The sequence below is a fragment of the Lathyrus oleraceus genome, chromosome 2, assembly GCF_024323335.1.
Source record: "Lathyrus oleraceus cultivar Zhongwan6 chromosome 2, CAAS_Psat_ZW6_1.0, whole genome shotgun sequence".
Taxonomy (NCBI): Eukaryota; Viridiplantae; Streptophyta; class Magnoliopsida; order Fabales; family Fabaceae; genus Lathyrus; species Lathyrus oleraceus.
The window spans coordinates 398,494,151-398,518,143 of record NC_066580.1 but is presented as its reverse complement, the minus strand read 5'-3'; the positions used below and the strand labels follow the sequence as shown (position 1 = coordinate 398,518,143).

The following is a 23,993-nucleotide window of genomic DNA, read 5'->3' as shown; positions in this document are numbered from 1 at the left end:
AACTTTAGATCAAGCACTTTGGGCTTATCGAACCTCCCCTAAAGAAGCCACTAACACTACACCTTTCCAGCTTACATTTGGACATGATGCAGTATTACCTGTCAAAATCTACTTGCAATCAGTGAGAATCCAAAGACAAGGAGAAATTCCATCTCACTTATACTGGGAAATGAAGATAAATGAGCTGGTGGATTTGGACGAAGAAAGGTTGCATGCGTTAGAAGTATTAAGAAGACAGAAGGAGAGGGTAGCAAAGGCATACAATAAGAGGGTCAAAGGTAAAACCTTGACTATGAATGATTTAGTTTGGAAAGTTATATTACCTATGGATCGAAAGAATAAAGCATTAGGAAAATGGTCTCCACATTGGGAAGGACCTTTTCGAATTTTAAAAGCCTTTTCAAACAATGCATACGAAATAGAAGAATTAATAGAGGATCAAAGAATCCTAAAAGTAAATGGGAAATACTTAAAGAAGTATAAACCATTTATGCACGAAGTTAAAATCATAACAGCATAGTAAGTAAAGAACTATCATGGCAAAAATGGTGAAGATATTTAAACTCCAAAATTTGCCAAAATGGCTTTCGTCTTAATCAAAATACAAATAAATAAGAGTCGAATAGAACAAATACAGGAGGAAATCAAAAAGGAATAGTGGCCCTCATCCGATCATACTTTTTCTTCGCCAAGCCAATCTTGTATTGAACAGCCGCTTGAACACCTCTGAGGCGTGCAATATCTTCATTCATAGTCATAACCTTTTCGATATAATCCACGCTGTGCTTCGCCAGATCATCAACTTCAGTACTATCCAAGCCTTGGATAGCAGCCTGCTTCGCCTTAGCATCAGAAATCTTCTTCTGCAATTCTGCAATCGGAGATTCCCAAAGACGTATCGAAGTAGTGTAAGTGTCGAATTCTGCTTGGGCTGATTTTCTGGAAGCGGCTAACTCCTCAGAAGCTTGTGAATTTTGAAGGGAATTATCAAACTCAGTGGCTTGAGCTTTTTCAGTTGATAGAATTTTGGTTTTGGCTTCCACCTCCCTATGATATTCAGCACAAACTTGATCAATTAGGTTCTGAATGTCGATAAGGGCTTCACCTATTGTAGCACCTCAAATTTGCACCTATCATTGTACATACCATCTCATATTAGGTCATAGCATATCATGATCCATTGCATAGCATTTGCATTGTCCCCAGTTGCCTCAAGAGCAAGCAAGCAAAGAGTTAGGTCAAACTGATCAGGAGATCAGTCAACCAATCAAGCAAGGGTGTTTCTCAAGGAGCCAAGGCCTTAGGGTTTGTCCAACAAGTTCACATGACTTGGAGGTCCATTTGAAGTGTTCAAGTCAAGGATTGGATGCTCAGAAGCCACCAGTTCATGCACAGACAGTCAGAAACCCTAGAAAGTCAAAGTTGGTCAACTGTGGTTGATTTTGTGGATTTGATGGATGGATTTGGTTTGAGAGAGCTTGTTCATGTCCCAATAGGCCTTATATGTCATGGCAATCAACATCATGGAAGAATTTGAAGCCAATCAGAAAATTTCCAAAAATAGAAAGTGGACCTGTAATTTTAACTGCCAAAAATGGAAACTTCTTGATCTTAAACTTGCATCATGATACAAGCTCCAAATGAATTTTTGCCCAACATGAAAGTTGAAGATCTTGTTCTCCCATTTCCAAAAAGTCCAAGAACTCTCAATTCCCATGTATGTTTGTCAAGATATGATCAATTCAATTTCAAAAATTTGTGAACTTCAAAGGGCCATATCTCTCAAACCATAAGGCCAAATTTGGTGGGGTTTTTTCCTACAAACCACATTTTTCCTCCTCTTTCCAAAAATGTAAACATCATATACCAAAACCTTGCCAATCAAAATGGCATTTTTTGACCTTTTCCATTTAAAAATCAAGTTTGACCAACCTTTGACTTTTTGATTTTTTGATTATTTCTCACTTTGGCCAATTGGGATTTGTTCCATATCATATTTGCAACATGTCTCAAGTCAAAATTTGTGCTCATGATATCATCATACCACCATTTTGGCCAAGGGTGCAAAATTGGTAACTTTGGCAAATGGTTTCATTAAGTGAAAACAAGTTAACCATTCATTGAACAAACATAAAACAGATGGATTAAGGGTCAGTAGCAGCTTGGCTAAGGCCCATTCTCGTGCCAAACTCACACCTCCATACTCACATATGCACAACTTAGCAATTTGCATTTGGTTTGATTTAAGTAAAACCAGATTACCATTTGATTAAGGGACTTTAAACAGCATATATAAAGTGTTTTTCTGACAGTTTCAAACCCTAAGCAGCAGCCATACACGATCAAAACACTCCCTTTCTCTCATCTTGCAATTTTGCACATTTGGGATTTCTGACCAACCCGTCAAAGAACCCGAGCATCTCTTCATTGCTTCACCATCCAAGCACCATTCCAAGCTCATTTCCACTACCATTTCCCAACTGGAACTCCCTTTTGAGCACTGCATCTTCAAGGCACCCTTCAATGGCAGAAATCGTTTCAAGCTAGCTTGTGCATCCTTGAGTGGAAATAGCTTCATCAGTCATCATTTCAAGGCCTAGAGAATACCTGTTTCGAGCCAAAGTAGCCAAAACTTCATTGCAACTCAGCTGTGCTTCAAACATGGTATTTTTTCGAATCCTTTATTCTTCAAAGTTATGCCATGTTTACTGAAGATTTTTGAATGCTGGTTCATTTAAACTATGCCTTGCTTGAAATGATTAAGAGACGTGTGAGAAATCTGCATTTACATCTTCATGTTCAAACTTGTTTCCATTGATTTCTTTTGTGTGAGCTTGCTTTAATGTTTTTGATTACTGGATATGTGATGCTTATTGTTGATAGATGCTATTGCCATGTTTAATTTGGATTTCTGGGCGAGCCAATCAGGTTATTCATGAATATGTTGGTTTATTGTTTGCTTATATGTTGCATGAGCCTACTGAACCAATGCCCTGCTGTTTGTGTGTTTTTGTTGGACTTCATTTTGATCGATTGCATGAAGTTACATGAGTTGCCATGCTGATTAAACCCTAGTGCATAAACCCTGAGTTTTAAAACCCAGAACTTGAACATTCATTGGCCTTGCTACTGTTCCATTGAGGGAGAGCCAATCAGGTTATTTCGTTTGGCCGTGTGAAACGAAGAGTTTTGATAAATGAGATGCTGAATTACAAAATTGCCATGCTGACTCTTGTTTGACCATGCTTTTGTTCATGTTTTCATCCAATTTGCACTTAACTTCCATAATTCATATTTAATTCATTTCAACTCCAAAAATTATGAATTTTTTTCCATCATGTTCACAAGAGTGTCTAGTATTTGATTTTGATTTTTAATTAATTTTTCACTGGCTGGATTTTAATTGATAATTGATCTCTTGACATGTATGCACATTTGACACCCTTGGCCATTTCTTTTGTAAAATTATGATGATGCATCCTTTGAGCTTGAAATTTTTTGTGATGAAATTAGACACATTCACCTTCATTGTGGTATAAAGTTTGTGCATTTATCATATGTGGTGTGTGAGCTTCGATTTTTTGAAGTTAAGTGTTACATTTAGTGCTACATGAATGATATGCATTTTCTCAATTTTTGTTCACATGCTTCCTTACATCCAATTGACCCCAAATGTTGCATGAATGATCTCTTACATGTCTAGTTTGTGTATGAATTTTCTTGGAATTAACCATGCTGTTTCCAATTTATTTGAGAATTTTCTTCCCTGCCTAGTCAATTGTTGACTTTATGTGATACATATTGCCAAATCCTTTGTGAAATTCTCATATCTTATTGTATGACCATGAAATTTCATATGTGATAACTAGACATCTTGAGCTTTGCATTGGTGTTAATCGCGTTCATTTCTCATCTGTTTTCAATTTGATATGATTTTTTGAAGTTGACCCATGTTTGTTGACCTTCATTGTGCATGCTTGAATTTGGTTTGACTTCTTGATTTTAATTGACTGCCTTCCTCTCATCCAAATGCCATGAAATTTGACATGCTTGCCATGCTAGATGTTAGGATTGAGTGTGATTTATTTGGTGATTTTTGAAATTGTTTGAGTTGACTTTTGATGCAAGTCATTCTGTTGACTTTTTTGTGCTTTCATTTGCCATGCCTTGCCTTCTTTTGCTTATAAGTTGATGATGATGCATGATGTGATTGTGGATCCAATTGAGATAGCTTCTTAAATGTTTGACCTTGACTTTGGTTGACTTTTCTTTGCTGTTTTGACTTTTTCTTTCATCTTTGACCCTAGGCTAGCCCTAGTGGTCTTCTGAGCTTACCATTGAGTTATTGTTTCAGGTTAAGCATCAATGCCTCCAAGATCATACAAATGTGATTGAATTTGATTACATATGAGCTAACCTTTGTTTTGTAGATGGCTTGACTCATGTGTTTGAGTCTTGCTTTGCACAATTGACCATCTATGTTGACTGTTTACCAATTCCTTTTGATTTAAACTTTTGAACTGTTTGCTGATTGTTTTGACTTTTTCAGGTACTTTAGTTGCCTAAGTTCTCTGAACTTGCTTTGCTTTGCTTTTAGCAACTTGCTTGAGGTATAATCTCTTTTACTTCATGTAGTCTGGAGACCCGGTCTGTTATTTGACCGGGCAAACTGTCTGAAGTCCTCCTTAAGAGGCCATGCTTGTGTGTGTTTAAAATTGTCCCAAGCAGGAAAAGTCCTTCAAGTAAGGCAATTGGTGGAAGGTAGGGATATGCAATCTATCCCCCACTACTCTTGTTGTGTGATCCCTCTGCTCACACTGCTGTGTGTTGATGCATTGGGATACAAACCCAAGATCTTGTACAAAGTGTACAGTGTCAGAGTCTTCGAGTATAGAAGGGTTCCCACTTTCTGGACCCATGCTCATTTGTCTATTAGCTCTCCCTAGCCAGGGATAAGAGCTGTGAGGTCTCATCCTCACTTCATCCTTTCATCTGCTTCACCTTAGCCTCTCAATGGCAAGGTTAAGAGCACACTTACCCTATTCCAGTTGGCCCTAGTGCCTAACCCTTGTGTGAGCCTCTTGTATGCATATAGAGTGTGCTTCTTGTGATTGTGATTGCCTGTTTGCTTTGCCTCTTTAGGTGTAGCTTAGACTTGCCCTTGTGCAAGGTAGGTTGTGCTTGACTTGCTTCCTGTGCAAGTCAGGTCTGTGTGGCTTACCTCCTGTGTGAGCCATGCTTAGAGTTGTTCGGCCGAACTACGGCAACTCTGATTCTCATGTTCAGATGAGATACGTAGGCACGAGACGCGATGTCTTGCCGAGTTTGACTAACCACTAACACTAGTTCTTTTCTCTCACCCTGTGTGATTGAGATCTCTTCTTTTCTCTCGCCCTCGTTGCGATTGAGACCTCCCTTTTCTCTTGCCCTAGTTGCAATCGAGACCCTTGCTTCCTGTGCAAGCCTTGTCTAGGATAGGTTGGCCCTTGTGCCATTTAGCTAGAAACCTTAACTTAGGGTTGATTTTGCATGACAACATCTAGGCTCGAGTCGTAGTCTCCCTAGAGTTGTGTCTCCCTCTGTTATCTGGTTAGGCTAGAACCTTTGTCCCTGCGTAGGGGAACTACATCGCCCTGATCTTCACACCAGATGAAGTATGTAGGCAGGAGATTGAGCCGATCTCTCCGGGCGCCCTTTTCTCTCTTTTGTGTGTGTTGTCTGACCTTTGCTAGGCTCGAGTCCGCGACTCCTTAGCATTTGCTGTCTGTCTGTTTGTGTGTGTTTGACAGTTATAGACTGAGTCCCCGACTCCCTATTAACTTGTTGTGTTGTTGTGTGCTTGGAAGCCGATGTAAGTCCATCGAGTGGCATTTGGGTTCCAGTGTGCGTGTGTTTAGGTTCGGATGCTGACATAAGTCCAGTGATTGGCAGTCGGGCTCCACGTTTTCCTGTGCGTGTCCTGTTTGTTTGTGTGCGTGTCAGCCGAGCTACGAATGCTCTGATTCTTCTCTCGTCCGAGAAGATACGTATGCATAGGATGCGATATCCTAGCGAGCATGTGTCGTTTCCCCAGTCCGAACTACTTCGACTCTGATGTCTATGCCTGATAGACTAAGTAGGCCCAGGATGCGACATCCCGCCGAGTCAGTTTCAGTCAGTCTCTTTCGTTTCTTTCAGCCAGTGTGTGTGAGTTTGAGCAGTGTTTTAGCAACCATATTCTTTCCTTTTGTGCGTGGATCCCGTAGAGTACTACGGATGCGTAGGGTGCCTAACACCTTCCCTTCGCATAACCGACTCCCGAACCCATCCTCTTTGGTCGCGAGACCATGTTCTTTCCTAGGTTTACTTCGAGCGTTTCCTTTCCCTCTTTTGGGATAAATAACGCACGGTGGCGGCTCTGTTGTTTCTTTCTTTTCCCGCCGGTTTTTCGCGTAATGCGACAGCTGGCGACTCTGCTGGGGATACTATAGAAGTTGACCTATGCTGGTCCATCTTCCCTGAGCGAGTCTCTCCTAGCGCTCTCTAGGATTAGGGTTTTGGTTGCTTTCTGCTTGTTGTATTTTATTGCATTCATTGTATATATGTACATTTATTTGTTTGCATTGATTGTGTGCATTGATGTTTGCATTCATATTCATTATTCATTACTGGTTGGCTGTCTGTTTTCTCTGTGTGGGGGGGGAGTCAGTTGAGGTAAAAGGTCCAATACCCAGACTATGAGTGAAAATCTAGGATGATTAGGAATAGAGTGATTCATGGGAAGCGGGTGGTATGGCGCCACTTAGCGGAACATTGATATCACGAGCAGTTCAGACCCTGGTGGGATACTGTCGTTACATACTTCGGGTGTGTATATGATAGTATTTCTGCGAAAGGTTATTTATGCTACGTTTCTCTCAGCTTTACCCTGGCCTAGACTACACCCGTGAGTGGGAAGGGTTATTCATTACAGGTACCGTTGGTGACTTTGGTTCTGTTGGTGACTCTAGTTCAGACAACAGTGTGATCAGTTTGACCATAAGTTGGATTTATGTTCTGATCTTGACTGAAGCTTCGACCTAGTCAGAGTTTGCACAACCAGCCAGTCCAGTCTGCATCATGTGCATCATAGCATATTTATTTTTCAAAAGAAACGCATTGGAAAAAAAAACAATCAAAAAAAAAAAATTGAAAAAAAAGAAAAAAAAACTAATCTCTGCATGCATATCATTTCTCAGGTACATTCCAGAGCTTGTCTACTGATAGAGATGGCAACAGTCTCAGAGCCGAAGCGGAAGACCTGTTCCTACAGTTTCCATCGTGAGCCGTTGACTCCACTAGTTGAGTTGGGTAGCCTTGTGACAGATGATCGATTGAAGAGTTTTGTTGGACGGTATGGAGATATTCTGACAGTGCTGAAGACAGTAGTGGATCCAGTACCTCTGCAGACCCTACTTCAGTTCTACGACCCAGAGCTCAGATGCTTTACATTCCAAGATTATCAGCTAGCACCTACTCTCGAAGAGTACTCTATTCTGATGAATGTCCCAGTTCAGCATCAGACTCCCTTCTTGGACGTCCCAAAGGAGGTTGATTTCAGATTAATTGCCAGAGCTCTCCGGTTGAGTGTTGAGGAGGTTGGTGAGAATTGGAAGCCCTGTGGGGAGGTTGTAGGTCTGCCGTTGAAGTTTCTGTTGAGAATTGCCAGAAATGAAGCAGAGAAGGGGAATTGGGAAGTTTTTCACGCACAGCTTGCTGCCATGATCTATGGGATCGTCCTATTCCCAAGCATGCCTAATCTCATTGACTTTGCTGCCATCAGCATCTTTATCCGAGGGAATCCAGTCCCTACTCTCTTAGCAGACACTTACTATGCCATCCACAGTAGGCATGGTAAGGGTGGAGCCATTAGATGTTGTCTACCTCTTCTGTTCAAATGGTTCATGTCTCTTCTGCCAGCCAGTGGACCATTTATAGATACCCAGAGCACTCTGAAGTGGACTCAGAGGGTCATGTCGCTCACTTCCTACGACATTAGGTGGCAGTCGTACCGGATGGATGTCAAGGATGTTATCATGAGCTGTGGTGAATTCCGGAGCGTGCCACTCATAGGGACCAAAGGCTGTATCAATTATAACCCAGTTCTCTCCCTTCGCCAGCTAGGGTTTGTGATGAGTAGAAGACCGCTCGAAGCTGAGATAGCTGAGAGCGTGTATTTCGAGAAGAAGGATAACCCTGTCAGATTGGAGCAGATAGGGAAGGCCTGGAGAGCTGTTGGGGCGAAGGATGGATCCGTCTTAGGGAAGAAGTTTGCCATTGCAATGCCCGATTACACTGATTGGGTAAAGAAGAGAGTGGAAACTTTGCTGCTACCCTACGATAGGATGGAGCCTTTGCAAGAACAACCACCTTTGGTTCTTGCTGATAGTGTGCCCGCTGAGCACTATAAGCAAGCTTTGATGGAGAGTCGTCGCTTGAAGGAAAAGGAGCAAGACACTCAGATGGAATTGTATAAAGCTAAGGCTGATAAGCTGCACTTGACCCATCAACTCAGGGAAGTGCAAGGAGAAGATGCTAGCAGAGCAAGGGGTAAGAAAAGATCATATGAGGAGATGGAATCCCTGATGGATGCAGAGCATAGGGAGTGCTTGAGGTTACAGAGAGCCGAGGCTGATTATCAGAAGAAGATCAGAGATTTAGAGAAGCAACTCAAAGACAAGGACACTCAGTTGAAGAAAGAGATGGAGTTGAGACAGAAGTCAGAGGAGTATCTTGGAGGAGAAGTCTTGGAACTGAGAAGACAGTTGAAAGAGAAGATCACTCCTTTACCAGATTATTCAGAATGCTCACTGTTGATAGACCAGTGTCATTACCTGAAGACCCTCATTCCAGAAGACCGTCTGCCGTAGACTTTTCTTTGTTTGTTTCTTATTGAGAATCACCTCCAGGCTTGTTGGATGGGATTCATTTGTGTGTAATCCATCTCTTGGATCTTTTTTGTTAAGGATCACCTCCAGGCTTGTTGGATGGGATTCTTTTTCTTTGTACTCTGTTTTCGAATATTCAGTTGTATGACTCTTTTACCCTTATGTATGTATAAGGATGTCAGATTTTCTTGTTGCTCTTTTTCCCTGTATCTATTCACTTATCTTGTTGCTGCAGGTTGCCACCTTTTGAGGATGGGTCAGGCTCTTTGAATGCCTGAGAAATGAGCATATCATGTGCATCATGCATATCATTTAACATCATACTCATATCATTTACATATCGGGTGTTCTTGTGCTGCCTTCTCACTCCGGTTCCTTTGTCAGATAGGATAGCCGATCAAAGACCACACCGGTTTTCAACCAGGCTCAATCAACAGAGAGGTATGGATCAGGTTCAGGCAGAGCTGGCCGAGATGAGGGCGAACATGGCCCAATTCATGAACATGATGCAAGGGGTCGTTCAGGGGCAAGAGGAGCTGCGTGCCTTAGCCCAGAGACAGGAAGTTGTGATTCCAACATCCAACCGTGCTTCGCCTGTTGCTGCACCCGCTCATGAGACTATCAATGTTGCTGCTCCCACTAACGACTACGCCGTCGGGGAAGAGTTGAGAGGAATAAGAATCAATGGACAGCCTCTTGCTGCAGAGGTCAATGTCAGAGCTACCCGGATTCCAGTTCGTCGTCCTGCTTCACCCGTTGACAAACAAGAGGACACGTTTACTCTCCTCAGTGAGGACTATGATGTTGTGAAAACCGAAGAGAGGGACAGAAAAGTGGATGCTCTTGCTGAGAAAGTCCGAGCCATGGAATGCCAAAACTCCCTTGGGTTTGATGTGACCGACATGGGTCTGGTGGAAGGGTTGAAGATCCCCTACAAGTTCAAGGCACCCTCATTCGACAAGTACAATGGCACTTCCTGTCCTCGCACCCATGTGCAGGCGTACTTCAGGAAGATCTCTGCCTACACTGACGATGAGAAAATGTGGATGTACTTTTTCCAAGATAGTCTATCTGGGGCATCTTTGTATTGGTACATGGATCTGAAGCGAGAATCAGTCAGAAGCTGGAAAGATTTGGGTGAGGCCTTTCTGAGGCAATACAAGCACAACATGGACATGGCGCCAAGCCGAACTCAGTTACAGAGCTTGTATCAGAAAGATAAGGAGAGTTTCAAAGAGTATGCCCAGAGGTGGCGTGAACTAGCCGCAAGAGTGCAACCTCCGATGTTGGAGAGAGAGCTGACTGACATGTTCATTGGAACCCTGCAAGGTGTGTTCATGGATCGTTTGGGAAGTTGCCCGTTCAGTAGCTTTTCAGATATTGTCGTCTGTGGAGAAAGAACTGAGAGCCTTATCAAAGCAGGAAGGATACAAGATCCTGGCTCTTCAAACTCGTCCAATTCTAAAAAGCCATCCTCTCGGGCACCCAGAAGGGGAGAGGGTGAGACAAATGCTGTGCACCGTCGAAGGAGTGCAAATAGAGGACCATATCGGCAAGTTGCTGCTGTGACTATTCCAGCAACTCAAACTCAACAACAGCAGAGAAGACCAACTCAGCAGTATCAGACTCCACAACGTCATCCTCAGCAGCAGGCTTACCAGTCTCCCATTGACAATCAAGCTGGTACAAGTAATGAGAGGAAGAAGATCATTTTTGATCCAATCCCCATGTCCTACGCCGAACTGTATCCCACTCTGATAGAGCGAAACTTGATTACTCCCAGAGACCCGCCGCCCATACCCGTCAACCCTCGGTGGTGGTATAGGCCTGAACAGCATTGTGTGTATCATTCGGGTGCTCCTGGTCATGATGTGGATAGCTGCTTTCAGCTGAAGATGAAGGTTCAAGACCTTGTGAGGTCAGGTATTCTGATTTTGGAAGACTTAGGTCCCCGTGCTAATCAAGTTTGAAGATAACAAGTCCTGGGCTGGCGCCGACTTTTCTTCAGAAGGGTTGTTCGGAAAGCGGAAGCTGCTGATGCAAAAGATATTGACAGTTGTCGTCCCCGGTGGGATCTATCACAATTGGGTCACTGTGGGCTTTCCTACAGTTTGTTCATAAGTCAGAGTAATAATCACCTTGTTTAAAAACCCTTCTCCCACGCCAAAAGGAGAAGTGATGGCATTGTTGGCAACATTTTGTGCAATGATATTTTCATTCAAATAAATTCATGTTAAACATTTGTTTTTCCATTTGTTTTCCCTTTTCGCTTTTTGCATGAAATGGGTGATCACAAAAAACCTTAAAAAACAAGAATAAAAGCAATCTTTTCATCTGCATAACGATTGTCTTGTTTGTTTTTCAAAAAGCTTTGCATCTCTAAATCATTATGCAGGTTGTTTCTCAAACCCATTGAACATAATGATCGGACGTCATCTCCCAATTTTGAATTCCCTGTATTCGAAGCGGACGAAGATGATGTTGAAGGGATTCCCGACGAGATTTCCCGACTTCTTGAGCAAGAAAAGAAGATCACTCAGCTGCATCTCGAGAATCAGCAGAACAGCCAACTGGGGCATTATCAAAAAAGAGAAAAAAAAAGAAAAAAGAAAGAGGAGGGTGCAAAACCAAATCAAAAGAAATCCAAATCAAAAAAAAAAAACCAAAAGCAAATCAAAAGAAAGAAAAAGAAAGAAAAAACAAAAGAGAAATAGCACCCTCAAAGTCCCAAGTTGACTGATGCTGAATTCAAGCAAAAACAAGAGATCAACTGCCATGTGTCATGGTCAGTCATATCAGCAGAGAGTGAAAAAGCATTCAACAAGAAGGTCAAGCCTCGTGTGTTCCGAGGAACCTTATGCTCAAGAAAGTCTTGTCTTTCGTACCCGATTCCAGGGGCAAGTGAACTCTACAAGCTATGAACGTCCGTACGTTGTCAAGAGAGCCTTTGCAGGCGATTTTCAGACACTTACAATAATGGATGAAGAAGTTCACTCGTCCTGTGAATCCAGATGCAGTCAAGAAATACTTCGCCTAAACAAAAAAACAAGAAAAGCAAAAGCTCGATAAGTCGAACACCCCAAAGGGCGACTTAGGCAAAAAGGAGCGTCTCGGTGGATTGAAAACCCGAAAGGGCGATCCAGGCAAAAGTTAGAGACATTGAAAAAAAAAAGAAAGAAATTACATCCCGCTAGATTGATCACCTCACACTGGGGCAATCTAGGCAAAAATTAGGGATTTGGCAAGTAACTGCATCTTGACAAGACTGTGCTCTATATCCGTCATCCGTCAGGGATTCTCGATTCGTCGTCGACTGAAGTTTTGAATACATCGAAAATTTAGAATGGTAGAGGAAAGGTCATTATGTTCAATGTAGCCCTCTCCAATATATATCACCGATTTCAAACTTGTACAGATCTATGGGGTCTCGCCCTTTGCAGACTACCATCCCATCACGTCAATTCGAGCTTTTATCCGTTTATTTGCACTCTTATTTGTTTCAACTCAACAAATGTTTTGCATGTTTTAATTGATAAAGTATCATTGTTTTCAAAATAAACAAAAAAATTTTCACAAAAAAAATTGTTCTTAAACAAAGTGAACCTTCACAATGATGGAAGAATACTTAGGAGACCCACAGTGCTCTCCCGGGGGTGGTATGATTACCAGCAGGTAAGACATTTGTTCGTATCTCGAGCATGACTGTATCTTTGTCCTGCAGAACCTCGTATGGTCTCTCCTCAGTGAAGTTGCCCGATGCAGTGTTGTTTGAAGTTGTTCATCTTCATATTCCCGGCAGTACAGATTCTTCCTCCAAATCCTTGTTAGCTCTATTGTGGGGCATCCCCAGTAGAGTGCTGTTTGAGCCCTACCGTGGGGCATCCCCAGCAAGTTTGCTGTTTCGGACATTATTGTGGGACAGCTCCCCTAGCAGAGTGTTTACTGAAGACTTCAACTTTCGCCTCTCCAGCAGGGCAGTCTTCCTCTCCACCAGCATGGGTGCTTTTCTTTGAAGATTCGGTATTTGGTGGATTGACATCCCAGTGCTCCATCATGTCCTCAGATGGATCCCCTAGCGGAGTTGTTGGCATGATGAGCTTTATCAATACCTTTGTATTTCTCATCAGAGATCTGGTGGCTTAGGGTGGTTGATCCCCGGACCTGCGTGTTGAACATGTCTGTTTGTCAACATTCATCATACATTTTAGGTATAATGCATACATGCATAATCATAACATTCAGGTACTCATGTTGCAGCTGTTGCCGTGTATCTGTTGATGTTTGCCTCCTGCTATTTGGCGATACAGAATCTCTCCAGTAGATTTTTCCTTAAGCAGATATGGGTGTGTCTGATCTCTCCATGTAGAGTCTACCCCTTAAGCAGAAAGTGTCTATCCTTTCCTGACATTTCCCCACTGAGATACATCCTCGTGGATGACGGTTGTTTTCGTTCCCTCCCTACACGGGATGGGTTTCCCCTATTGAGTTCTTTCCTCATTAGGATGAGTCTTGTTCCAGTCTGCCTTTTTGGATCGATCCTAAATTGGCTCCCCGTTGACTGTCTCTTGTGCTTCCCTGGGGCATAAATGAATAGTCGCTCACTAACCGGCACTCGTTCATCTTATCCTCAGTGGAATTTGTTGGCCTCTACCTACGAACCGGTAGCTGTAAGTCCTTTCTTTACGGTCTTCTACCCACTACCCGGTAGTTGTAAATCCTTTTCTCACTTTGTCTCTCAGCAGACCGTTTGTTGGCTTCTACCTACGAACCGGTAGTTGTAAGTCTTATCTTTGTGGTTTTCTACCCACAAGCTGGTAGTTGTAAAATCCCACGTTCATCCCCTTGTTGGATTTAACCCTGTGTGCTCATCCCGATGATGACTGGTTACTTTTCCGTGGTTTTCTGCCCACTAACCGGTAGATGTAATCCCCTCTTTGTGGTATTAATGGTCTTGTCCCCTTTGGATACTTGCCTTGATCAAGCAGTATTGTCCCCATTGGGTCTTCACTTTCTTTTTGGATACTTGCTCCGAGTTAGCAACTTTATCCTCTTTTGATTGGTCATCTTTTGCATACCTAGTCTGGTACCCAGATGCCTTTCCTTTCGGTCGTTTATCCATCTAACAACCTACAACCCGGTTATGGATAATCTTCCATGCGAGGTTATTATCTACGTTTTGACGGCTATAGATAATATATCTCATGCACTCTTTGGTCAATCTTTCGATTGTTATCACCAGCAGAGTAAGATTCGTATTCCCTGTGGAATCGGATGTTCATCCTTTAACAAGTTTGCCTTTGCTCTCTTCAGGATGTTTTCGGTCGTTTATCCATCTAACAACCTACAACCCGGTTATGGATAATCTTCCATGCGAGGTTATTATCTACATTCTGACGGCTATAGATAATATATCTCATGCACTCTTTGGTCAATCTTTCGATTGTTATCACCAGCAGAGTAAGATTCGTATTCCCTGTGGAATCGGATGTTCATCCTTTAACAAGTTTGCCTTTGCTCTCTTCAGGATGTTTTCGGTCGTTTATCCATCTAACAACCTACAACCCGGTTATGGATAATCTTCCATGCGAGGTTATTATCTACGTTTTGACGGCTATAGATAATATATCTCATGCACTCTTTGGTCAATCTTTCGATTGTTATCACCAGCAGAGTAAGATTCGTATTCCCTGTGGAATCGGATGTTCATCCTTTAACAAGTTTGCCTTTGCTCTCTTCAGGATGTTTTCGGTCGATTATTCATTTAACAACCTACAACCCGGTTATGGATAATCTTTCATGCGAGGTTATTATCTACATTCTGACGGCTATAGATAATATGTCTCATGCGCTCTTGGGTCGAAGTCGTCCTCCCCAGTCGAGTAAGATTCGTATTTCTTGTGGAATCGAATGTCCATCCTTTAACAAGACTGCTTTTCTAGCCCTCTTCAGGATGTTGAGTGTTTTGGAACACAAACCAATTCACGCTTTGGCACTCAGGCCAACTTTGCCGGTATTCAGACCGAAGAAGTTTCCGACGATCAGGTCGATGTACTTACGGCGCTCAAGCCATGGTTATCCCTGTGTTACCATTTATTTTGGTATCCAGGTCGACGTTTCTGTTTCGGTATTCAGGCCGATTTCTTTTCCGTTCCAGGCGGATTGTTCTTTCAAGACTGTTTCTTTGCCGATCCTAACAGGCATTCCTGTATTATATCCAGTCGGTGCAAATTTCTACGGTTCTTTTGTATTCAATCCCTGTTTACCCTGAAAGTCTGACAGCCACTGCTATCATCCGTTCGGGTTCCCAGCTGATTGAATAGGGGCAGCTGTAGCACCTCAAATTTGCACCTATCATTGTACATACCATCTCATATTAGGTCATAGCATATCATGATCCATTGCATAGCATTTGCATTGTCCCCAGTTGCCTCAAGAGCAAGCAAGCAAAGAGTTAGGTCAAACTGATCAGGAGATCAGTCAACCAATCAAGCAAGGGTGTTTCTCAAGGAGCCAAGGCCTTAGGGTTTGTCCAACAAGTTCACATGACTTGGAGGTCCATTTGAAGTGTTCAAGTCAAGGATTGGATGCTCAGAAGCCACCAGTTCATGCACAGACAGTCAGAAACCCTAGAAAGTCAAAGTTGGTCAACTGTGGTTGATTTTGTGGATTTGATGGATGGATTTGGTTTGAGAGAGCTTGTTCATGTCCCAATAGGCCTTATATGTCATGGCAATCAACATCATGGAAGAATTTGAAGCCAATCAGAAAATTTCCAAAAATAGAAAGTGGACCTGTAATTTTAACTGCCAAAAATGGAAACTTCTTGATCTTAAACTTGCATCATGATACAAGCTCCAAATGAATTTTTGCCCAACATGAAAGTTGAAGATCTTGTTCTCCCATTTCCAAAAAGTCCAAGAACTCTCAATTCCCATGTATGTTTGTCAAGATATGATCAATTCAATTTCAAAAATTTGTGAACTTCAAAGGGCCATATCTCTCAAACCATAAGGCCAAATTTGGTGGGGTTTTTTCCTACAAACCACATTTTTCCTCCTCTTTCCAAAAATGTAAACATCATATACCAAAACCTTGCCAATCAAAATGGCATTTTTTGACCTTTTCCATTTAAAAATCAAGTTTGACCAACCTTTGACTTTTTGATTTTTTGATTATTTCTCACTTTGGCCAATTGGGATTTGTTCCATATCATATTTGCAACATGTCTCAAGTCAAAATTTGTGCTCATGATATCATCATACCACCATTTTGGCCAAGGGTGCAAAATTGGTAACTTTGGCAAATGGTTTCATTAAGTGAAAACAAGTTAACCATTCATTGAACAAACATAAAACAGATGGATTAAGGGTCAGTAGCAGCTTGGCTAAGGCCCATTCTCGTGCCAAACTCACACCTCCATACTCACATATGCACAACTTAGCAATTTGCATTTGGTTTGATTTAAGTAAAACCAGATTACCATTTGATTAAGGGACTTTAAACAGCATATATAAAGTGTTTTTCTGACAGTTTCAAACCCTAAGCAGCAGCCATACACGATCAAAACACTCCCTTTCTCTCATCTTGCAATTTTGCACATTTGGGATTTCTGACCAACCCTTCAAAGAACCCGAGCATCTCTTCATTGCTTCACCATCCAAGCACCATTCCAAGCTCATTTCCACTACCATTTCCCAACTGGAACTCCCTTTTGAGCACTGCATCTTCAAGGCACCCTTCAATGGCAGAAATCGTTTCAAGCTAGCTTGTGCATCCTTGAGTGGAAATAGCTTCATCAGTCATCATTTCAAGGCCTAGAGAATACCTGTTTCGAGCCAAAGTAGCCAAAACTTCATTGCAACTCAGCTGTGCTTCAAACATGGTATTTTTTCGAATCCTTTATTCTTCAAAGTTATGCCATGTTTACTGAAGATTTTTGAATGCTGGTTCATTTAAACTATGCCTTGCTTGAAATGATTAAGAGACGTGTGAGAAATCTGCATTTACATCTTCATGTTCAAACTTGTTTCCATTGATTTCTTTTGTGTGAGCTTGCTTTAATGTTTTTGATTACTGGATATGTGATGCTTATTGTTGATAGATGCTATTGCCATGTTTAATTTTGATTTCTGGGCGATTCGATTTTGCTCATGTTTGAATGATGGTGATGATACCCTGTTTGAATCCTGCACGTCTGCCCAGTTTTATTCATGAATATGTTGGTTTATTGTTTGCTTATATGTTGCATGAGCCTACTGAACCAATGCCCTGCTGTTTGTGTTTTTTTGTTGGACTTCATTTTGATCGATTGCATGAAGTTACATGAGTTGCCATGCTGATTAAACCCTAGTGCATAAACCCTGAGTTTTAAAACCCAGAACTTGAACATTCATTGGCCTTGCTACTGTTCCATTGAGGGAGAGCCAATCAGGTTATTTCGTTTGGCCGTGTGAAACGCAGAGTTTTGATAAATGAGATGCTGAATTACAAAATTGCCATGCTGACTCTTGTTTGACCATGCTTTTGTTCATGTTTTCATCCAATTTGCACTTAACTTCCATAATTCATATTTACTTCATTTCAACTCCAAAAATTATGAATTTTTTTCCATCATGTTCACAAGAGTGTCTAGTATTTGATTTTGATTTTTAATTAATTTTTCACTGGCTGGATTTTAATTGATAATTGATCTCTTGACATGTATGCACATTTGACACCCTTGGCCATTTCTTTTGTAAAATTATGATGATGCATCCTTTGAGCTTGAAATTTTTTGTGATGAAATTAGACACATTCACCTTCATTGTGGTATAAAGTTTGTGCATTTATCATATGTGGTGTGTGAGCTTCGATTTTTTGAAGTTAAGTGTTACATTTAGTGCTACATGAATGATTTGCATTTTCTCAATTTTTGTTCACATGCTTCCTTACATCCAATTGACCCCAAATGTTGCATGAATGATCTCTTACATGTCTAGTTTGTGTATGAATTTTCTTGGAATTAACCATGCTGTTTCCAATTTATTTGAGAATTTTCTTCCCTGCCTAGTCAGTTGTTGACTTTATGTGATACATATTGCCAAATCCTTTGTGAAATTCTCATATCTTATTGTATGACCATGAAATTTCATATGTGATAACTAGACATCTTGAGCTTTGCATTGGTGTTAATCTCGTTCATTTCTCATCTGTTTTCAATTTGATATGGTTTTTTGAAGTTGACCCATGTTTGTTGACCTTCATTGTGCATGCTTGAATTTGGTTTGACTTCTTGATTTTAATTGACTGCCTTCCTCTCATCCAAATGCCATGAAATTTGACATGCTTGCCATGCTAGATGTTAGGAATGAGTGTGATTTATTTGGTGATTTTTGAAATTGTTTGAGTTGACTTTTGATGCAAGTCATTCTGTTGACTTTTTTGTGCTTTCATTTGCCATGCCTTGCCTTCTTTTGCTTATAAGTTGATGATGATGCATGATGTGATTGTGGATCCAATTGAGATAGCTTCTTAAATGTTTGACCTTGACTTTGGTTGACTTTTCTTTGCTGTTTTGACTTTTTCTTTCATCTTTGACCCTAGGCTAGCCCTAGTGGTCTTCTGAGCTTACCATTGAGTTATTGTTTCAGGTTAAGCATCAATGCCTCCAAGATCATACAAATGTGATTGAATTTGCTTACATATGAGCTAACCTTTGTTTTGTAGATGGCTTGACTCATGTGTTTGAGTCTTGCTTTGCACAATTGACCATCTGTGTTGACTGTTTACCAATTCCTTTTGATTTAAACTTTTGAACTGTTTGCTGATTGTTTTGACTTTTTCAGGTACTTTAGTTGCCTAAGATCTCTGAATTTGCTTTGCTTTGCTTTTAGCAACTTGCTTGAGGTATAATCTCTTTTACTTCATGTAGTCTGGAGACCCGGTCTGTTATTTGACCGGGCAAACTGTCTGAAGTCCTCCTTAAGAGGCCATGCTTGTGTGTGTTTAAAATTGTCCCAAGCAGGAAAAGTCCTTCAAGTAAGGCAATTGGTGGAAGGTAGGGATATGCAATCTATCCCCCACTACTCTTGTTGTGTCATCCCTCTGCTCACACTGCTGTGTGTTGATGCATTGGGATACAAACCCAAGATCTTGTACAAAGTGTACAGTGTCAGAGTCTTCGAGTATAGAAGGGTTCCCACTTTCTGGACCCATGCTCATTTGTCTATTAGCTCTCCCTGGCCAGGGATAAGAGCTGTGAGGTCTCATCCTCACTTCATCCTTTCATCTGCTTCACCTTAGCCTCTCAATGGCAAGGTTAAGAGCACACTTACCCTATTCCAATTGGCCCTAGTGCCTAACCCTTGTGTGAGCCTCTTGTATGCATATAGAGTGTGCTTCTTGTGATTGTGATTGCCTGTTTGCTTTGCCTCTTTAGGTGTAGCTTAGACTTGCCCTTGTGCAAGGTAGGTTGTGCTTGACTTGCTTCCTGTGCAAGTCAGGTCTGTGTGGCTTACCTCCTGTGTGAGCCATGCTTAGAGTTGTTCGGCCGAACTACGGCAACTCTGATTCTCATGTTCAGATGAGATACGTAGGCACGAGACGCGATGTCTTGCCGAGTTTGACTAACCACTAACACTAGTTCTTTTCTCTCACCCCTGTGTGATTGAGATCTCTTCTTTTCTCTCGCCCTCGTTGCGATTGAGACCTCCCTTTTCTCTTGCCCTAGTTGCAATCGAGACCCTTGCTTCCTGTGCAAGCCTTGTCTAGGATAGGTTGGCCCTTGTGCCATTTAGCTAGAAACCTTAACTTAGGGTTGATTTTGCATGACAACATCTAGGCTCGAGTCGTAGTCTCCCTAGAGTTGTGTCTCCCTCTGTTATCTGGTTAGGCTAGAACCTTTGTCCCTGCGTAGGGGAACTACATCGCCCTGATCTTCACACCAGATGAAGTATGTAGGCAGGAGATTGAGCCGATCTCTCCGGGCGCCCTTTTCTCTCTTTTGTGTGTGTTGTCTGACCTTTGCTAGGCTCGAGTCCGCGACTCCTTAGCATTTGCTGTCTGTCTGTTTGTGTGTGTTTGACAGTTATAGACTGAGTCCCCGACTCCCTATTAACTTGTTGTGTTGTTGTGTGCTTGGAAGCCGATGTAAGTCCATCGAGTGGCATTTGGGTTCCAGTGTGCGTGTGTTTAGGTTCGGATGCTGACATAAGTCCAGTGATTGGCAGTCGGGCTCCACGTTTTCCTGTGCGTGTCCTGTTTGTTTGTGTGCGTGTCAGCCGAGCTACGAATGCTCTGATTCTTCTCTCGTCCGAGAAGATACGTATGCATAGGATGCGATATCCTAGCGAGCATGTGTCGTTTCCCAAGTCCGAACTACTTCGACTCTGATGTCTATGCCTGATAGACTAAGTAGGCCCAGGATGCGACATCCCGCCGAGTCAGTTTCAGTCAGTCTCTTTCGTTTCTTTCAGCCAGTGTGTGTGAGTTTGAGCAGTGTTTTAGCAACCATATTCTTTCCTTTTGTGCGTGGATCCCGTAGAGTACTACGGATGCGTAGGGTGCCTAACACCTTCCCTTCGCATAACCGACTCCCGAACCCATCCTCTTTGGTCGCGAGACCATGTTCTTTCCTAGGTTTACTTCGAGCGTTTCCTTTCCCTCTTTTGGGATAAATAACGCACGGTGGCGGCTCTGTTGTTTCTTTCTTTTCCCGCCGGTTTTTCGCGTAATGCGACAGCTATATCAGTGGGGCAAGCAGTGATGTTAATCTTGCTTATCAGCTTCTTTATGCTAAAGCTCACTCCCACATTATTCCTTAATTCTTCAAAGAGATCTACATCAAAAACTGTCTTCTTCACCTGCTGAAGGAGTTCGTCATGTGATGCTTCGTTTGCACTAGCACCGGAATGGGTCGAAGCTCCAGAAATACTTTGCTCTAAAGAAGACTCTCTTTGAGCCATCATTAACCTCACATACTTGAGGGGATCATTTTGTTTTAAATCTTTTTTCTCCTCCTTAGTAAGTGATATAGGTGAAGTCTGAGTGATGGATCGTCGAACTTTAATTGGATTTGGGACCGTCTCGACGTTGGCATCACCAATTCCAGTTTTATTTCCTTCAGTATCAGCTTCTCCCGCATTCATGTCTTCATCTTCCTGAAAATACCCCTCAATCTCATCAGAATCCTGATCATCCTCATCAGCATCATCTGAAGGGAACACAACTCTTGTAGGAGAATTACTAGGAGTATCCTCAGAATCTTCTTTCCCTGTTGAGTCCTTCTCGTCAACGTGCTTCGAATCTCTTTTACCATCTTCACCAGGAGAAGAGGTTTCTTCTTCGTTCTGGGCGTTATCTGCTTCGAGATTTTGAGCTCTAGTCGAAGATCCTTTGTTTTGGACAGCACCGCTGATTTTCGGAGGAGGAGATGGATTCATGCCGCTCGAAGGATCACTCTGATTGGCGGTAGAAATGAGGGGAGTGGTGGCTTTGTCCTGAAAACAAAGTGTTAGAATAAAAACAAAGTGTTAGAATAAAGTATGAGTTTGTCGAAAGATAAAACACTCAAGGTAGAAGTATACCTGTTGAGGCTCAGGATCGGAGGCATTGCTCCCAATGTGCTCCAATGCTTCGCCACCAGAGGGCTGGGGTGGAGTTTTCTTTAGAAGAGGAGGGAGAATGTTGGTTTCGACACCTTGTTGTTTATTTGTTTGGGAAGGGGAAACTGTTGCCTTATTCTTTTTCTGCTTTTTCTTGAGTGGAGTTGGAGGAGTATCTTCTTCATCGTCTTCGACAAGAATGACATTAGCAGTGGAGAATTTTCTTTTCTTGGACGTCAAAGGAGGCTTGCCACTACCCTGAAAAAGAAAATTATAAATAGTTAGAAAAATACGAAAGAGACAAAGAAGTTACTTGATGTAATACCTTTGAACTCTTCTTCGTTTTTTCTGGAGCAGCACCAGAAGGCACTCCCTGGCTTGAAGAGGTAGTTGGCCTAGAAGCAGTATTTGAACTAGCCTTCGCCACAGGCTTCTCTTTCTTCGCCACCTTCCTTTCGACAGCTAAAGAAGGATGTGAGTTAGTCGAAACATGCAAATGTTTAAAAGATTTGCAAAAAGACGAAAGGGAGTTGTAAAACCAAGAAATCCAAACATTCCACACCTTCACATGTCGGAGAAGTAATTCTCACTGCAGCAAAGTCGAAGTGAAGAAAGCCTTTGAAACTATCTAAGTTATGTTTGGTTGCAACTACTCTTTTTGCAGGTTTTTGTTGGTCATTTTTTAGTATGTTAAAAATGTTCCCACATGTGAACCAGTTTGGGTAAGGGGGAAATATGACAAAAGCAAAATCTGCACTGGGTAAATTTGGAAATTTGGGTGGTTCGCACTCAAAGGCCAAATCATATTTCAATTCAGGTTATACAGCTTTGAGAGATTTTCTTTTGGCAATTTTCTTTTCAAATTTTTCTTTTAAAATTGGCGTTGCGTCACAAACGGTTCCAACAAGCTTCGTTGGGTCATAGCCAGTTTCAAAGTACTTTTGGAATGCTTGGATTTCTTTAGAGTGAGTAAGCTTACCCTTGTGGACATTTTCCTGCAAAGATGAAAAGGCCTTCGTTAGACGTTCTTTGATTTCAGCAGTAGAAAACATATTCTTGGAATAGAAATTTGGCCACCAAGTGGCAAAACCATTGGTGGAATAGAACGACGGTTGGTAGGCTATTAATTGGAATTTAGTAAAATTTTCATGGAATTCTTTGTGGATTGCAATGTCTCGACCGATCCATTCAGTCCCTGCACATCAGATCTCGCACTTTTGTTTGAATAAAGAAACAGGGATAAGTTGACATAACCCAAATTGTCGAAAGACAAAATTAGGTTGATAAGCCAACAAACACACATGGCTCTTTACTGGAAGAATCCTAGAAACAAGCAGCCTTGGGAGGAGAAAGGCACGCCATATTTCTTCGATCTTTGTGTTGGCATTCTTCACAGCATCTTCGAGCGAAGCAGTGAACCAGGAAGGACCATGGGTTCGACTGGAAAAAGGAGCCATCGAAGAAATGGTGACGCTTCGAGAACATCAAGGTGTATTTCGTGAGGGAAGTTTGTAAGTTGTCAACATCATCAGCTGGAGTCAGTTGAAGGAGTCTGGTGCCCTCAATGCTTCGATTTATTATCTTTGGGGCACTTTCATCAATGTTTCCTTGTGTTGGCAAAAAGGATTCAAAAGTGCCATTGAGCCACAATTGAAGAAGCCAATAAGGCCTAGATAATAATAAGTTGGTACGAGCTTCATACTCCTTTAACTTGGCACTAGCCGATCCTAGACTTTCATACAAACTAGCCAATAAGAGCTCACTTAAACACACTCTTCGACCAACATGCAATTGGTTAGCGAGTGTTAAAAATCTCTTTGCAACCTGTAGAGATTTACAGCAAAAGAAGAACTTGGACAACCATAGAACTAAGAATTATATATGTTCTATGTTAGAAACTTCTTCCCCATCAGCATGGTACAGATTAATGTAAGTACTGAACGAAGCGTTCTTGACGTTGAAGTCAATCAAGTTTTTGCAGTCTTGGTAGGGGTCGAAGGTTTCTCCTGTCGGAGGAAGCCCAGAGATGGCAGCTACGTCGAAAAACGTGGGAGTCATCATTCCACAAGGGAGATGAAAGGTGTTATATGTGCTATCCCAGAAATATAGGCTGGATAATAATAAAGGCCAGCAGTAACTGAACCCCAGCTTCGACATCTGAATCAGGTCAAAAATACCCAATTCTTTCCAAAATGAAGCTTTCTTCTTCTCAACTTTTGTTAACCAAGCTAGATAGGATTTGTCTAGAGTTGGACAAGACCGAAAGGGTCTGAAACTATCAGTGATAAAATCAAGTTGAAAAGCCTCTCTTTGGGTTAGATCCTCATTATCTCTGGAGGAAACGGTTTTGTTGGCTATGGGTTTGGTAGTATGATGACAGGGAAAAAACTTTGCACATTTCTTTAAATGTTCTTCAGAGACTAATGGGCCTAAAAACCCTAAAGCATTTCCAGAAAGTAAGGAAGGAACCATTACCTGAGAAGCAAAAACTACTTTCTGTTCTTTC

The 23,993-nt window shown here is 41.8% G+C and overlaps 1 protein-coding gene across 1 annotated transcript; it reads right to left on the bottom strand.

Annotated features, from left to right (window-relative positions):
• Positions 1-644: 644 nt before the first annotated feature.
• On the bottom strand, positions 645-22,539 carry LOC127123422 (uncharacterized). The gene is made up of 5 exons (XM_051053641.1): positions 22,312-22,539; positions 21,813-22,049; positions 21,470-21,745; positions 20,690-21,382; positions 645-1,082 (listed from the first exon to the last, which is right to left on the bottom strand). Exons 1-5 carry the CDS (start codon positions 22,537-22,539, stop codon positions 645-647), a joined length of 1,872 nt encoding a protein of 623 aa, XP_050909598.1.
• Between the last annotated feature and the right edge of the window lie 1,454 nt (positions 22,540-23,993).

Coding starts and splice junctions, on each gene's coding strand:
- LOC127123422 (XM_051053641.1), bottom strand. CDS start 22,539: ATGTTTTCTACTGCTGAAATCAAAGAACGTCTAACGAAGGCCTTTTCA. Junction 22,050..22,311: donor AAAGAAAATCTCTCAAAGCT/GTATAACCTGAA, acceptor CGACATGTGAAG/GTGTGGAATGTTTGGATTTC. Junction 21,383..21,469: donor CCGATCCTGAGCCTCAACAG/GTATACTTCTAC, acceptor CTTTGTTTTCAG/GACAAAGCCACCACTCCCCT.